The sequence below is a fragment of the Nelumbo nucifera genome, chromosome 4, assembly GCF_055504915.1.
Source record: "Nelumbo nucifera cultivar China Antique chromosome 4, China Antique-T2T, whole genome shotgun sequence".
In the NCBI taxonomy this organism is placed as follows: Eukaryota; Viridiplantae; Streptophyta; class Magnoliopsida; order Proteales; family Nelumbonaceae; genus Nelumbo; species Nelumbo nucifera.
This window is the reverse complement of record NC_142652.1, coordinates 143,467-160,300: the sequence shown is the minus strand read 5'-3', so window position 1 is coordinate 160,300 and position 16,834 is coordinate 143,467. Positions and strand designations below refer to the sequence as shown.

General features: G+C 37.0%; 1 protein-coding gene and 1 long non-coding RNA gene across 3 annotated transcripts in view; one reads left to right on the top strand and one right to left on the bottom strand.

Annotated features, from left to right (window-relative positions):
• Positions 1 to 3,703, top strand: part of LOC104591948 (transducin family protein / WD-40 repeat family protein) — a 136,468-nt gene extending 132,765 nt beyond the window's left edge. For both annotated transcript variants that reach the window (XM_010251107.3, XM_088903970.1), the window contains 2 exons: positions 1,630 to 2,000; positions 3,073 to 3,703. In XM_010251107.3, the coding sequence (XP_010249409.1) occupies positions 1,630 to 2,000; positions 3,073 to 3,391 (690 nt within the window). In that variant the 3' untranslated portion in view covers positions 3,392 to 3,703. The remainder of the gene's footprint in view (positions 1 to 1,629; positions 2,001 to 3,072) is intronic.
• A 10,998-nt stretch (positions 3,704 to 14,701) lies between these two features.
• LOC104591949 (uncharacterized) lies at positions 14,702 to 16,605 on the bottom strand. Its single transcript, XR_734353.3, has 5 exons — positions 16,321 to 16,605; positions 15,727 to 15,875; positions 15,568 to 15,618; positions 15,366 to 15,440; positions 14,702 to 15,272 (listed from the first exon to the last, which is right to left on the bottom strand). It is a non-coding gene; the product is annotated as an uncharacterized LOC104591949 (long non-coding RNA).
• Positions 16,606 to 16,834: the final 229 nt, after the last annotated feature.

The window sequence follows — 16,834 nt, the reverse complement described above, 5'->3', positions numbered from 1 at the left end:
ATCCAAAGTTAATAGCCAATGCAAACAGTTCCTCCTTTTCTTGAAAGCTTCTTGCATTTCTTTCTTCCCATAAGATCCAAATCACTGTTGCTCTAGTGCATCTCCACGTTATTCTTCCCCTTCTTTTTGGCCAAGCAAAGGTAGAAGGGTCAAACAGTGAATCTCCATTGGCATGTTCCACCTGCACCCAAACAGAGAGAAAAACCAATCCCAAGAGTACACTACTTCGGGGAAATACACAAGAAAGGCCTTTTCTTGCAAAGAGTACACTACTTCACCATCGGACTTGCAAAGAGTACACTACTTCGGGGAAATACACAAGAAAGGCCTTTTCTTTTGCAAGTAGTCCAAAGTGTTAATCTTCCCATAGACCACTTCCCAACAAAAAGCCTTAAATTTGGGGGGAATCGGCTGACACCAAACTTCCTTAATAGGAAAAGAAAGAGGGGTAGGGGACTGGCAAAGAGCAAGAAAAAAAGAGGCACAAGAAAATAAAGGGGAGAAGTTTGGTGTTTGCGGATTTAGAGAGGCACAGGAAAAGAAAGAGGGGTAGGGGACTGGCAAAGAGGAAAAATTTAGAGAGGAGGTAAAGAAAATCAAGGGGGAGAAGGCTCCTGGTCCATATGGGTTTAATATTTCTTTTTATAAAGCATGTTGGAGAGTAGTGAAAAAGGAGATTATGGACATGTTAGGGAGTTGTGGGTGGAGGGCCTTATTTGAACTTTGAGATTCAGCAGAATTATAGACCTTCATTGGACCTTGAGGTTGAGCTGAATGAATGTCCAAATTTTTTACTAAAATACTAGATTTCTCAATAGGAGAGAGGATAAGACTGGATAATCAGATTGTGCTTGCTAAAATACCAGTATTGAGAAGACCCAGACCTGACAACCTCCCCCTAAAGAAGTTGAAAAGATGTCAATCATGCCTAGCTTCCTAATTAATGACCCACAACTGATAATCCGTTCCATCCTTTACAGCTGTAGCAGTGATTAACTTCAGTTGAATTTCTCTTTATAGTATTGAGTAGAACCATGAGCAGTTCTAATGGTACTTTACAATAACGATACAAATTTTTTAGGTCCTGTACAAGGAACCCAAGCTCATGAAGCAGTGAATTCAACCATACAAGGTTTCACACTCCATGTGCCATAGCTTCATACTCTGCTTCTGCACTTGACATTGCAACTACCAGCTGTTTTCTCATAAATGATGTGGACGGAAGTTGTTATTTGGTATTTCATTATATGATATATTTCATTGACTCAGATAGCCTTTTTATCTCGAACATTTATATGAATTATAGCTCAGTTGCATTTTTCACCAGGATACCTGTACAAGGATGCCTTATTGTATCAGATACTTCAATTTTTAGTTTAAATTCTGTATCTGACATCGTTTCCTGCCGTGTCCTCGGCACATCTACATAAAGTAGGTGTCTGCTCAACTCTCAAAGGAATACAAGTCCTAAACATTGTAATAATCTGAGGCCTGCAAAATGCATAGTTTTTCTGATATGCTTCCATTTTACAAAAAAAAAAACAATGTCAGTAAGTTCATGTCTTTCGTGTCCATGACAATACTCATGTGGAGAATATTGCCTCTGTTTTTGTTTTTGATTATGGACAGAGGAAGAGAGTAACCTTCTTGGAAGAAAAGCCTCATCTCAAGGGAATTATCAATAGCATAGTTTTCATGCCATGGGTTGATTTATGTTTCGCAACTGGTGGAAGCGATCATGCTGTGATACTTTGGAATGAGAAAACTGGTGAAAACTTATGGAAACCAAAGGCCTTACACAGGAATCTGCATTCTTCAGCTGTCATGGGAGTTGCTGGCATGCAGCAAAAGCAGATTGTAATGTCCGTTGGTGCAGACAAGAGAATCATTGGATTTGATTTGCTAGCTGGAAGAGCTGATTTCAAGCATCAAATAGAAAGTAAATGCATGAGTGTGTTGCCCAATCCATTGGACTTCAACCTATTCATGGTGCAAACAGGGTGAGGGACTAAAGAATTTGCTACAGGAGCCTTATTTTTATCAACTTGACTTTTTCATATCTATACTTTTATGCTCACAAATATTTTTTCTGTTAGTCATGCCATTTACTACACAGCGGAGATTTTGTTTTGTTAGTCTGCAACAATACACAATTCAGTCAACTGAAAAGAATTTAAGAGAACTGAGAACCTGTGATTGAGTTACTTCATTTCACCTTTCGAACTAGTCCTTCCTAGCTAACAATGTTGATGTGTTGCAGTTGCACAGAAGTAGCTTCAGAAATGATATTGACCTGTAAACATGATATGCATGGATGTGGAACAAGCTCAACCTATTCACCTAGAGCTGTTAACATATCAGATTTGATTGATCTGGTACACATCTGATTCAATCATCAACCCCTGGATCCAAATCCAATCTGAAATCCGAAATGTTGGACTCAGATTGGATTTGAACTTAATCCACATCCATCTTATTTAAAATGATAAGAAATTAAAAGAATTTTAGAAAACCTAATTATTTTTTACTTATACATGTATAAAAATATATATATAAATATAAAATATTAAATATATCATTTATACGCTTTATGTAATTGTACATAATATCTTATATATAGTGAATGTGGATTTTAATTGGACTGGATGGGGTTAAATCCATATCTGATCTGATTATTAATTGGATGTGAGTTCTAACGTCCAAATCTGGGATAATTGGATTTGTAGTCAAATCAGGTGTCGGGCTTTAGGAGTCCATTGACAGCCCTTAGCCTATATGAATTTAATCACTAATTTGTTTCTTTGTTCCAGTTAAAACTGTCATACATAGGATGCTCCTACAAATTTTGCCATTTCCCTGCTCTTGGGTTTTTTGAGGCTCTAAGTCATAAGAGGTTCAATTAGTTAGTTGCAGTGGGAGGCTTCAGTTTTTAAGTGTTTGTCAACCTTTTGCTCTGCTAATTTGCCATCAAATTGGCACATAAAATGTTTATGTACAAATTACACCTATTGTTCTACTATGTTGTCACTGCATGGATGTTTTCACATATGCATTGCTTTTTCCTATCTGCAGGGCTCCCGAGAAGCAGCTTCGGTTGTTTGATATCAGGTTGAGGCAGACTGAGATTCATGCATTTGGATGGAAGCAAGAAAATAGTGAATCACAATCTGCCCTAATAAATCAGTCTTGGTCTCCTGATGGTTTATACATCACATCTGGCTCAGCAGACCCCATGATCCATATCTTTGATATCAGGTACAATGCTCAAAGACCTTCTCAATCAATAAAAGCACACCAGAAGAGAGTTTTTAAAGCAGTTTGGCACCATTCCATCCCACTTCTCATTTCCATATCTTCTGATCTGCACATTGGGTTGCACAAATTGGCCTAAAAATGTACCGAGCTAACTTCTACATTTTCTGTCCCATTATGCACCTATTTTTGTTTTATCAGATGAGCTCTTTATATGTAAAGGAACTGCAGTTCGTCGGTGTTTTTCAAACAGTAAAAGCAAAGCCATGATGGGCCATAAGTAATGAAAAAAAATTATACTCTGGGAATATGAAGAATATCTACAAAATGGCCTGTTTTTAACGTGTGTCCAGATATCTATTTGTAGTAACCGAAAACGTCAATATGGATCTGGAAAACAGACTTATTTTTCACTTTATTAAGGGAGCTGCCAAATCCACTTTCAGCTTTATCCATGAGTAACGTCATTTGAATCATTGAATGCATTAGTTCCAGCTCGTTGGCAACTACCAGTAGGCAGTAGGGTGGCAGTTGGATGGGTTTGTGTTGAGCTTCAACCGAACTCATCTAACGATTCTAACCCACCAACCTGTTAATGACCCATAGATAAAATTAAATGGGTCGGATTCAATCCAAACCTGCCTTGACCCAAGTACCAAACCCAGCCCATTAATCTTTTAATTCATTAAATGAGACAGAATATAGCATAAATTGCAGAAATGCAAAACTTAACAGAAATTATAGAAAAAAAAAGGCAAAATGAAAATATATATATATATATATATAATTTACAAAAAAATAATATACAAAGAAAACCCGGAAATTACAGAATAATATAACAAAAATTATAAAATAATAGCATAGAAAATGAAGGAAAATGATAGAATTTACAAAAAAAAATAGAAAATACAAAATAAAAAACAGAAACTGCAAAAAAAATAAAAAACAGAAATTGCAGAAATGCAGAATAACTCTTTTATGTTGGGTCTTGAAGTAACTCTCTTTTATGTGCTGAATAAATTACATTACCTTTTTCCAAAAATAAAAAAATAAAAAACAGAAATTGCAGAACAATAATCCCAAAAGTTATATAAAAACAGAAAATGAAGAAAATCAACAAAAGTTACAAAGAAAAGCAAAAGTTATAGAAATTTAATAGAAATTGTAAAATATTATGATCAATGCTTCAAAAACAAAGAAAATAGAGAAATTGCAAAATGAACAGGAAGTTGGAATTTCTTTCTTCAATTGGAATGAAGAAATCATTGCTAGTGTAACATGGCAAATGACAATTTAATGGAAGACCAAAAATAAATTTCAAAAGTCTATGTTCACTTGTTCATTTTCAATTATAGATACAAAACCATAAAATAACGGTAATGACTCAGCTCTATTAAGCGTCCACCGAAAAGTAGATTGTGATTGCAGCTTTAAAATGGTGGATTGGTGATATTAATCAAACCCAGCCAACAAAGCTCTATCAAGTTTTATCTTGTGAAGTTTGGGAATTGGTGGTCCTTGGTTCTTTAGCTCCCAGAGAACAAAAAAAAATCTGGCAAAACCAAGCTCTGTAAAGTTTCATCGGTCCATCATTATCATCAAAAAGAAAGTTGCCACCGAAGAGCAGCAGTTCTACCTTGGTCTCTAGAAAGATAATACTAATAAGAGATTCTACTGAAACTAAAACAGGAATGGAGAAATCCACAATCACGGAACTCATCTATTAAACAGTGCAAATGGATGGGAGTTTCCTGTGTCCAAGGTTCAGCCACCAGAACCTTGCTATTGTTGATTTCGTGCTGATTAGGGTTTTTCTAATTAGAGAGAGGAGGAGAAAAGAGATACATAGGGTAATCTAGAGTTAGAAAATGGTTAGCTGCCATCTCCAACCTCATATTAGGGTTGGAACAAAGAGAGAGATGAACGAACAGAAGAATAGAGGGAAGAAAGAAAATCAGAATTGAATATATATATATTTGAAAATTCCTGATCTTTTTAATGGATACCCATAACCCATTGGGTACCATGACCCAATCCTCCCTAAGCTATCCTTTATTGGGTTAGCTGACCCGTCACATCTCTGTCGCACCGCACCTCGCCCCTCACAACGTGTGACTAACACCTGTCTAATCGCACGCGGTGGGGCGTTCCCGCGTGCGGGGCTAACCGGATGAATGTTAGCCCCAAAACGATTTCAAAAGGGCAAAGTGCGAGTTTCTCCCATATTCCCGCTCCCTGAACCTCAAATTGGAGGCTTTGAACACCATTCTAACCCGAGCTCAGATCTCTGCCCCCATCTCCGGCACCGGCGATCACTTTGGTCACCAAGTGTGTCCCATATTGAAAAACAAAGATTGGAGCTACACTAGCTAGTCTCACCTAATTGAAAAAAAAAAAAAACAGAGGTGGTGGCAAGTAATTGAAACTCTCACTAGCTAGTGTCGATGGACTATGTGTCCCAGATCATCACCACGGTGATCACCCCGACCCCAAACAGCACAGCCATGAAATTGCAAAATGATGACTCATTGGTTGACGACGATGAGGGGGCGGTGTCGTCGCCATGGCCATGGGTGGAAATAACAACGACGAGAAAGAGGAGGAGAGATGGCTCGGCAGGCATTGGCGTATACACAGAAGAAGAACAAGGATGAGGGGTATGAGTGTCTGATGTACATATAAAGATGGGTGGTGAGAGAAGTAGAGGTCTAAATTAAATGAAGAGGTAAGTTTGTATTGGATTGAATGCTTCTTCTTTGTATTGTCTACTGCGTATAGTAATATGCACGAAACCAACGAATGAACGAGTAGAAAGACTAGAGGGAAAGAAGAGAATTGTCTAAGAGGAGAAAGTCTCGAAATATAGGAAGAGAAGAGCGAACAGACACCCGGGCCAAGCCAAGGCAGACAAAACAACAGTTTCCTGCTTCCTAAATCCTGGTAGTCGTTTTCGGTCCAATATTGGATTAAAGTGGATAGGAAGCTCAAAGCTAATGGGTATGGGGTTTGGCCGTCTAGAAGTCTACCTGATGACCGAAGCGATCACCGATGCCGAAGATGGGGGCGGAGATCCGAGCTCGGGCTAGAACGGGGGTCAAAGCCTCCAATTTGAGGTTCAAGAGGTGGGAATATGGGAGAAGCTCGCACTTTGCCTTTTTTAGAACATTTTGGGACTAACGGGCAGGGCTAACGTTTGTCCCGTTAGCCCCACACACGGGAACGCCCCACCGTGTGCGATTGGACAAGTGTCAATCGCACGTTGTGTGGGGCAATTGTGGGGCGAGGCTGTTAGACAGTGTATGCCCTTCGCTTCAATCAGATTGATGTACTTATTGTCATTTATTGTAAATGAATAGAAGTGCATAATTGATTCATGTGATTTGATGTGTTTTTGTGTAATACCCTTAAACTAGACACTTATGAGATTCGTGTTAATTTAGAATCTTCACAGCCGTTGGATAGATCTGGGGAGATTTATCCTGCCAAGGCTGACACTGATGTACCGCCAAGTTGGTTGGGTTGGCTTATCTCAGCTACCAAGGTGAGACTTGAGGTACATGCAGTGTGGGTTTTCTGGAAACCCTGAACTATACCAAATTCCAGTATTGTTGTGGAACTTGGAGATAGATGGGAAAAACTTGAATGTTACACCTAACCCATAGACTCGATTATGGTACTTCACTAAGTGTCGAATTGGGTTGTCTTTGATGTGCCAATCAGTGAGATCCTTAGAGGGGGTCAAAACCTAGGTATGTTGGGACAGTCCGAGAATTCACCTGAGTAGGTGATCATAATGATAGGATCAACCCCTTTGTCGGACAAAGTGAATGATCGGGGAATGCACTCTCTCTGATGGAAACTAAACTATCGACAGTGGATTTCAATATATATATATATTGCAAAAGGTTTTAATTCATGGGATCCATGTGAGTAGAGAGTGCAGTACTGTACCTTGCAGCCGAGGGAGAGGTCCTCTCTTGTCAGGCAGTGTTTGATCATTAAGGGCTGAGAGGTTAAGTGTAAGACCATTTAGGGATAATAAACCTGATGGGCTAATCTCACATAAATCCATAGTCCCTGAGCCTTCATAAGGTGGCTAGACTCGGGGACCATCTAGTGTAGATGTTGGGCCCACTAAGAGCCCATATTGATGGGTTTAGGGGTTTATTCGGCTAGGCCTTGTAACAGAGGCTGGGCTGAACCCATATGGCTTTTGTGAAGATCAATACTAGGGTCCCACGCCATACAAAGAGAACCAAGTTAGCCAGCAATTAAAAGAAGTGAGCCTGAAAGCTTAATGGGCCTTAAAAGCCCACATCGAATTGGGTATTTAATTAGATTAAATAAAAGGTGGCGAATTGGGTTTATAATTAAAATAGGATTGGCTTATGGATAAGATAAGTCTTATCCATTTAACAGTCCAGATTCAAATACAGAATTGAATCAAAGGAATTATTTTCTAATCAAATTAGGAAGCTGATCCAAACGACGATTATAAATAGGAGGGCGAATTCTCTTCACTGAGTGCTCAGCACTGAATTCTCAATTCAACTTTTCTCTCTTTGTTCTTGCTGCCACCTACTCTATTCGACCTCCTTCTTGGACTGATCAAGATTTGATCTTGATATTATTTCTTGCTAGAAGAAATAATTTGAAGATGTGCTCACATCCTTGGTGTGATTCTTTCTGAAGAATTGGGGTTCTTGCTGAAAAACCTCCATGTTGATCCTGCCTCATCCTAAGCTGTGTCATCTTCAATGGAAGACGGATTTGGCACTCTCTTTGGGTGTGAACACCTACATTGGGAGGAGTATTTGCGTGGATTCTATATCGGGTATCTCTCTCCCTAATATTTGGTTTAGATCTGGTCCGGTTTGTTTCAAGAACGATCCTTGAAAAATGTTGTTTTTCTAAAACTAGGAATAGGATTCCCAGAAAAGATAAATAAATTTTTGAAATTTCGTCCAGCCTTCCTGCATGGTTCGGCCATCCATATGATGGATCTCCCTTCCCTTTAGAGGCGCGGTGGGGCAGAGATGTGAACTCGCCATCAACTTAGGACTAAATAAACGCAACCCAACCTGTTAATTAATGGGTGGGTGGGGCAGCTCAATGGGTTGGGTTGGAAATTGCTACCCCCTAACTACCAGAACAATCTTCACTTTCAGCTTATCTACTTTTTTGTCCTTTTGTTTTATTTCTCCCCTTGCTCTCATCTATATATATACTAAAGTAGAAACATGCCACGTACCCCAACCGAGAACTCAAAGTCCCTCTCCATTTTAGCCCTCCTTGCTCCCTCATGAAACCACCTCATCACTCCCTTCTCCCTCTCTCATTTTGACATCTCAGCATGCCTGCCCCATCATTCTTTCCTCTATGTTTATCCCTTTGGATGTCCCTTCCTAAAACAATTCCTAAAATCTATCTCTACCAAAATCTAATCTAATCTAGCCAAGTGGCACCACTATCCCCCACTTTCTCCTAAATTATCTATAATTCCTAATTATCTCTAATTTAGTAGAAAGTCTCTCCTAAATTATCTTTGATTCCTATTTATCCAATCCCCTACTTTTCATCTGTATATATCAAAAGAAAGTTTGAATTAAAAAATTTAAGAATTATTTAAATATTATAAATAAATTATGTAATAACTTTAAAATATTTATAAAAAACAAAAAAAGTGTCATAGATTTAATAACATTCATACTATTAATAACGTTATACTTTTACGAAAATTCTAACAAAATGTTAAAAATTGTTAAATATTATATAACAAAATATTTAATATTGTGTAATAACTTTAAAATAAATAAAATTTAAATAATGAAAATTTTTAAATATTTTACATTTTATATAAATATTTTAAATAATGAAATATTTAACATAACTAACTTTTAAATTGTTAAAATAACAAAACTATGCAATAAACTTAAAAATTTTATAAAAAGTAGCAAATCGTTATAATAGATTTCATAGTATTTGAATTAATAATGACTTTATATTTTACAAAATTAATAAAGAAATTATGTAATAATAGTATAACTTATAATAATATGGATTATGAAATTTAAAAAATAAGTAATATTGAAATAATTAAATAATGATATTATTTAAGTAGATAAATAATTTTAAATATTTTAAATATTAAAAAAGTAATAACTAAATCATATTTTAAATATTACTTAAAAACAAATAAAACAGATTAAATAAAGAAATTATGTAGTAACCTTAAAAATGTTATCAAAAACACAAAAATAATTATAATAGATTTAATAATATTTTATAATAAGAATATAAAATATAAATAATTTAAAATTTTTTAAATATTATTAAAATAATGAAAAATAGATTAAATGATTTCGAGGTATTGGAGATTTCAAATAAATATAAATTTCAAAAAATGTTTTTAATATATATTAAAAATGTAATAATAATTGCAATTATTAATATACTAATAATAAAATATTATTTCACTTATATCATTTAATAATTCTAGAAAATAAGTTTCAAAATAGTGATATTTTTTAATAATAATTTTAAAATATTAATCTATATTTATTATATATTTCTATATTCTAAAATTTATATTTATTTTATTTTTAGTAATTATTTATTGGAGATTAAACTATTAGTTTAGCTAAAATTAGGAGTGTTCACAAGTTGGTTTGGTTCAGTTGTAGGTTGTTTGGCCAACCAAATTAACCTGACTGGGTTGGGGAGTTGGTCACCCGAAACCAACCAACCATTAGTGAAAACCAACCAAGTTGGGTTATATTGGTTTGGGTCAATTTTCGATTTGGTTGGTTGGTTCAAAAGATTTAAACTTAAAAAATTAAATTTAAAAATCACAGTGGTCTTATTAAAAAATTTAAATTTACAATATAAAATATTTTAGACTAAGGAATATGGGAATTTTCCCACTTTTTCATATTAAATATTATATTTAATATATATATATATATATGGTCGAGTCGATTTGGTTTTTGTCAATTTACAAATGGTCGGACTGAAATTGACCCGACCTAGCTAGGTTGGAAAATTGTTGAACCAAAACCCACCAGAAATACAAGAAAATCAACCAACTCGAGTCAAGTTGGGTCATGTTTGTCGGTTTCACCGATTTGATGAACAACCTAGATGAAATTAGTTATTGTTATTTTTATATTGTAAAAAAATATTAAAAGTAGTATATAAATACAACTAATTATTAATTATTTAAAAGGTTAAAATATAAAACAATTGTCTACTCTTATGTGCTTTTATTGTTTAGTCTTTGCTTAACAAAGCCCGTGCATCACACTGCTAGTTAACTACTAATGCTAAAAAGATATCATAGTTCGTTCTTTCTGATAATATTAATGTTGTTCGTGCTCTGTGAGGAAATTTTCAAACCTGTTCCTGGACAACCCAACCTATTATTTCAAACATTTTACTTATGTCTTATGGTTTCTCTGTTATTTCCTTTCATTTTGTCAGTTATCCCATACTCTCACCACAAAATATAGGGATATTGGGTGTGATGTGTATTGGTCGTCTCCCCCTTCAGTGTTTTCAAAACTAGACTGGACTAGACAGCCAGACCAGAAAATTAGGGAACCGGTCACCTCCATTTCACTCCAAAGCCGCTTTTTGGCCAAAAATCATTGAATTGGTCAATGAATCGCTGACCCAGGCGATCGAACCATCAACCTGGATAATGGTTTTTGATCTTTTTTTTTGTTTGAATGGACCATCCATTCGGACTAGACAGTTGGACCATTCGACCCATGAACCGGTCCCCAAAACAGTTCCCTATCTAGTCCGATTTTAAAAACCTTGCCCTTTATGTTATTCAGTTTTTCCATGAATAAATTCTCCTTTTTGCAAGGGGAAAAAAAGATACCATCATTCCTTAGCAAAATGTTTAGTTTTCTATTTTTGTTTCCCCGGCACTTGCTAGTATTGGTCTCTCGTGAAATAAGTAAAAATCAGTATGCTATTGTTTCTTAACTTCATTTTAAGATATGTGAATAAAAACATTTGGGTGGTATTTGGTAGTGCTGAACCAATCTCATAATTTTAGAGACTTTGCTTTTTAGAGGTCAATGGTTGTTTGGTTTAAATATCTGGAGGCACTTCTTAATTTCAAAATTAGTTCTTAAATTTTTAGAGGTAGGCATAGAGGTGTAAAGTGGATCATGCCAGGCCGGCACGGCATGGCCTATGGGTGGCCCGCGCAAAGTGTGGGCCGTGCCGTTACGGTTGGAAATAAACCGAGATTTTCACGAGCTATTCAAGCTCGGCTCGGCTCAGACTAAGCTGAGCTTCGAGCCGAATTCGAGCTCTATATATGGCTCATATCTTATTCGAGCCGAACAAGATACGGCTCGGCTCATTAAGCTCGCGAGCCTAGTCGATATGTGTGTGTGTGTGTGTAATACTTATTATACATATTATGTGCTTTTAGAAAATATCTTATTGGTGGGGATACAGATATATGGTGACCCCATTCACATTCTAAAGAAAGCAATTACCAAACAAAAAAAAGAGGGAAAAATCAATCGAACCAGCCAAAAACCCTTTAAGTTTAAACTTTCAAGCCTCAACCCTTCCTCTCCCTGCGACTACAACTCTACGACTGTGACTAGCGACTGCGAAACTGTGACCCTGCCTCACCCAGTCACCCTCAAGCCCTCTCAGTCAAATCGACACCCGGTGCCGGCGGACCGACTGTACTCACATCTCTCAGTCAAATCTCAACTCTTAGCCTCTCAGTCTTCTCACAGTCGACGCCCGACAACTGATGCGGCAACTCCCAACGGTATTGTTGGCTCTCACCTCTCACAATCTCAGCCTCTCAGATTTTTCTTCTTCTTCTTCTTCTTCTTCTTCTTCTTCTTCTTCTTCTTCTTCTTCTTCTTCTTCTTCTTCTTCTTCTTCTTCCTTCTTCTTCTTCTTCCCGACGATCCACTTTTGAGAGCCCTCCAAATGAAAGATCGGCTTCAGTGCTTACACACAAAAAAGTTCGGGCCATGTCGCCCTCCCTGGTGAAAATTTTGGGGGTCGGGTTGGCTGGCCCGTTGACCGAGCCTTGGGCCAAGCCAGGCCGTGCATCGGGCCAAAGCTATTTATTTAAAAAAATTGACCAAAAACTTAAAATTTTAATTTTATACGAATTTTGTGTATAAAATTGCTTATATATACAATAATTAAATAAATTAGTATAATAAAATTTAAAAATATATTTATTTTATTAATATATTTTATACTATATATTATTATATAATTATAATTTATATAATATATAAATATATATAATATATAAAAATAACATATATGGGTCGTGTCGGGTCGGGCTGCAAGCTAGGTCATGCCGGCCACGGGCAGCACGACCCACTCGGTCGTGCCGTGTCGTGTCAGTCCGACCTAAAACTCCAGACCCAGCACAGCCCGCATGATCATGTCGAGCCTAGCACGGCCCATGGACCATCATGCCAGGCAGGTCCAAGTTTGTGTCGGGCCACAGGCGACACAACCCAAGTAGTTGGGCTGCAAATTTTGGCTTTATGTTTACAAAGTTTTAGATTAGGCTGGATTGACTAAATGACCCACCAATCATGTTTTTCAGAACTTGAAAGTACTAAGTGGTTTTCTAAGTCAATTTCCAGAATTTGGATTGACAATTTCTGTTAGATTACTGAGTTAATAGATTTCACAGGGAGTACTTAATGGTTGAGTTAATTTTGAGGTCCTTTTTCCTAGGGAAAATTGGAGATTAATATCATGTACTTTGGTCTCTGAATTTTAAAACATGTAAATTTAGTACCTAAACTTTTAAAATGTGTTAATTTGATCCAAAATTATTAATTATCGTTAAGTGGCATGTGAAATAGCATAAATACTCTTTAAGTATTATTTAATTTTTTTTATCAATCATCCAAATGGCTCAAATCTCTTAAAAGCCGATTAGATGTAAAATGACAAAAAACGGAAAAAAATAAAAAAAGAAACAACAGAACAAACTTCGTGTAACATTCAATTGTTGACTAAAACCAATAAAAGGTCCTCATCATTCACCCTTGTAGAGAACCATAAACTGATCTCCACCATAATGTTAAGGAAAAAACGACTGAAATCCTTTCATTAATTTCATGTGCCATCAAAACAGGCTTTAAAATTATTACACCCTATTTCCTAAAACCCATTTGGAGCTTGGAGCTTGGAGCTTGGAGTTGTTTCTGTGACCATCTTCGTGCTCTGGATTGCTGAAAGTATGTATCTGTAACTTTAAATATAAATAGATTTGCCTGCTCTGCTGCAACTAACGTTGCAACAATGTTTTGGGAAATCTTCTTGGTGGGGAAGGGAAGGAGGAGACAACCAAAGAAGCGAGCAAAGACCAGAGACAAATGGGTTATATCACTTTTATAAATTTCTTTTTTTAGGTCATGTTTGATATTACTTATTTTAAGTACTTACTAGCAGGGGCGCCCGTGCTAAGCACGGGCGATGAATATCGAATTGCTGCAATTGTAAAAAATTAAGGAAAAAACAACAAAGATAGTTTAAAAATAAACAGGATTTCACTTATTACAAAGAAACAGGATTTTGCTCATTTAAGACTGGTCAGCCGAACGCAATCGGTGCAAAAATTGGATTGTATCTTGGGAGATCCCTTGGACTGATATCAGTCCCCAAACTAAAAACTAAGCTGACATGCTGATGCTAAAGTGGGTTGAGATGGTACAGGAGAACCAGACTTAGGGGAGTTCACATGGCGCCCCACATGTACATCTCAGAGTGCATTGGGAACACCTCTCATATTTGTCATTGGAAGATGTTTCCAATACACGGTTGGGATGTGCTGTGGAGGCGCCCATCCGCCAGTGCAAATTCGACTTAGGGATTAATGGTGCTGAAGCGAAAGCAAATAGTTCAGAATAGCAGACTTAAGCAATCTATCAAACATGATGATTTTGTGAAAAAGAAGAAGCGCTAAGGTGGAGTTTTGAAATGGTTGCACTCTTCTGTTATGTACAGCAGGAAAAAGGCTAACAAAGGTAGACATAAAGGCCAAGTTCTACTGGTATTTACAGCAGAGGAACACCTCACAGAGGGGCTTCATGGCGGTTTATACGGGTTAATGGCATTTAATATCCAGCACTAAAGGGGATACAAAGTGAGAGGTTCAAATTTCAAAAGAAAATTGCACTTCCAGTTCTATACATCTACATTAATACCTCCAATTTCAACCCAACATCAAAATACGGTTTATACGGGTTAATGGCATTTAATTTCCATATCTTTCTACTCCCTTCAACTTTAACAAATCAATTCCTCTTACGGGTTGGTTCTGTTGATGGTCTTCTACATGCACATGACCCATCTACAGCAAAGACGATGGTGGATTCCACTGTAAGACTGTATTGGTGGTTGAATTGTTTATTATTGGTATGAGAAACAGATCTGTTCTGGAACAACCTAGTAGCTGGAAGTCTAAAACAATAAATTTCGGTTCAAAGAATATGAATGAATGGCAAAAATCCTGAAAATTAGACTATATAGGGCGGCCTCTCATGTGAAGGTCAGTGGCTCTGGATGCCATGGCTCTCAAGGCTTCCCTGGCCGAGGAAAAAGAGCTCCTTGTCCTTGGTTGCACATGATGAGCTCCCCCCCTAAGAGCCCCCATGAATTCTTCCCTCTGCAATCTAAAATCCAATGCGGCATCTTCCTCTTGACTGGGGACTCGTCTTCCTCTTCTCACACTCTGCTCTTGACTACTCACTCCTCTTCTTCTCCTCCAACTTGAACCCAATGTCTCCTCTTCCTCCTCCACCTGAGTAGACGTTTCTCTTCTTCTAACTACTGTTCTTATTCTTCTGGGAACTGGGATATTTCGACTTGCCTCTTCAGGGCTCTGGCGCTCAGCTACATGGCTATTCAGCATTCCTGATGCCTTTCTTGCTTCAACTTCTTTTGGAAACAGTAGTTGTATCGTGTTCCAAAGAACTATCTTCACTGTGCAAGATCACCCATTGCTGCAAACTCAAAGGAAGATTACTTTTAAAGCCCATACAAACTCCTAATAAAAGAAAATTCTTCAAATCTCCAATTTCTTACGACTGTCATACCTAATTAGCTGCCTGCATTTTGGGCATCGCTTTCCACATTTATCGGCAGCCGATCGCAGGCATTTCTTGCAAAAGCTGCGAGATGAAAATCTCTATCAGGACAATAAATTCAAAAGAAAATACTCAAAAGGAGGGAATTAATCCACTGAAGAGCAAGAAAATCATGTGCTGTTTGAATTTGTTTATTCATCTTTTCTTTTACCTGTGGCCACAAGGAGTGGTACTCGGTTCGAAGCAAATCCTCAAGACAAATCTGTATGTCCAGATTACAAAATGAACTCAAATATATAGTTTGATCGGTACAAGTGGAAATCTACAACTAAAAACTGGGCAACCAATATTAAGCTTAGAAGTTCCTTACCGCGCAAGAGAGCTCTTCCCTAAGTTTATCCATGCAAGGGAAAGATGAACCCGAATGAGAAACATCAGAAGATTCCTCTGGCAAAGCAGCTTTGCCTTCTTTTCTCTGCTTCTCTTCGATAACTTTACTTTTTGAGTCCATGTTTTTCTCTGCAGATAATCATAAAGAAAAGAGAACCTCGAGCAAATAAGCAATTCAACATCTAGACATGACTCCAAATAAAAAACAGAGTCCCTATTTCAAAATAAACAAAATTTAGATAATGATGGAGGAGAAACATTGAAAGGGGAGGAACAAAAAAGAAAAAGAAACGCTACCCTCTCCAGCAGTCTAAACAGAGTCCCCATTTCAAAAGAAACAAAGTTTAGATAACGATGGAGGAGAAACATTGAAAGGGGAGGAACAAAAAAGAAAGAGAAATGTAACCCTCTCCAGCAGTCTCTTCATCATCAAGGTTAAAGATAGCAATAGGAATTGAAGCAGGACTCTGTCTCTGTGCTCTGCCTTTTCTGAGAAGATGGAAAGAACGACTAATGTTGAAAGGAAAATATCGCATGAGAAAATTGGAAAAAAAAGGAAGAAGAATTGGATTACCTTCTTGAACTGGTTTTTGGGGACTTAAACTGAAAATGGCCACGCTTATTCTCTTTGGGTTCTCTTTCTCGTGTGTGTTCGATGATGAAACTGGCGATTAGGAGCGATTCTTCGTCCCAATCCGCCATTGCGGCTACGGATCGGAATCTGGGACCAATGATGCATTCTGTGTTTCTCCCGTCTTCAACAGCAACAAATTCTCTTGCACATTTTTGAATATTGTGGGCACTCATTTTATTCTGGAATCAAACCAAACCGTAACCCCAACCATGTAGGTGGAGGGAAATAGAACAAAATTGAGGATGGGTAAGTGTCCGTCGTATAATGAAAAAACTATATAAACACGTGTGATATCATGCAATGAAAAACTCGAATTTATATATACTCGCTTTACATATATATTAAAATGAAGAAGGTCAAGAAATTTTTTTTTTATTCCATATCACTTTTTAAATTGTCCAATGAGATGCACTTTCTTAATAACTTAAATACTCTCTTTTGCTAAAATTTCATC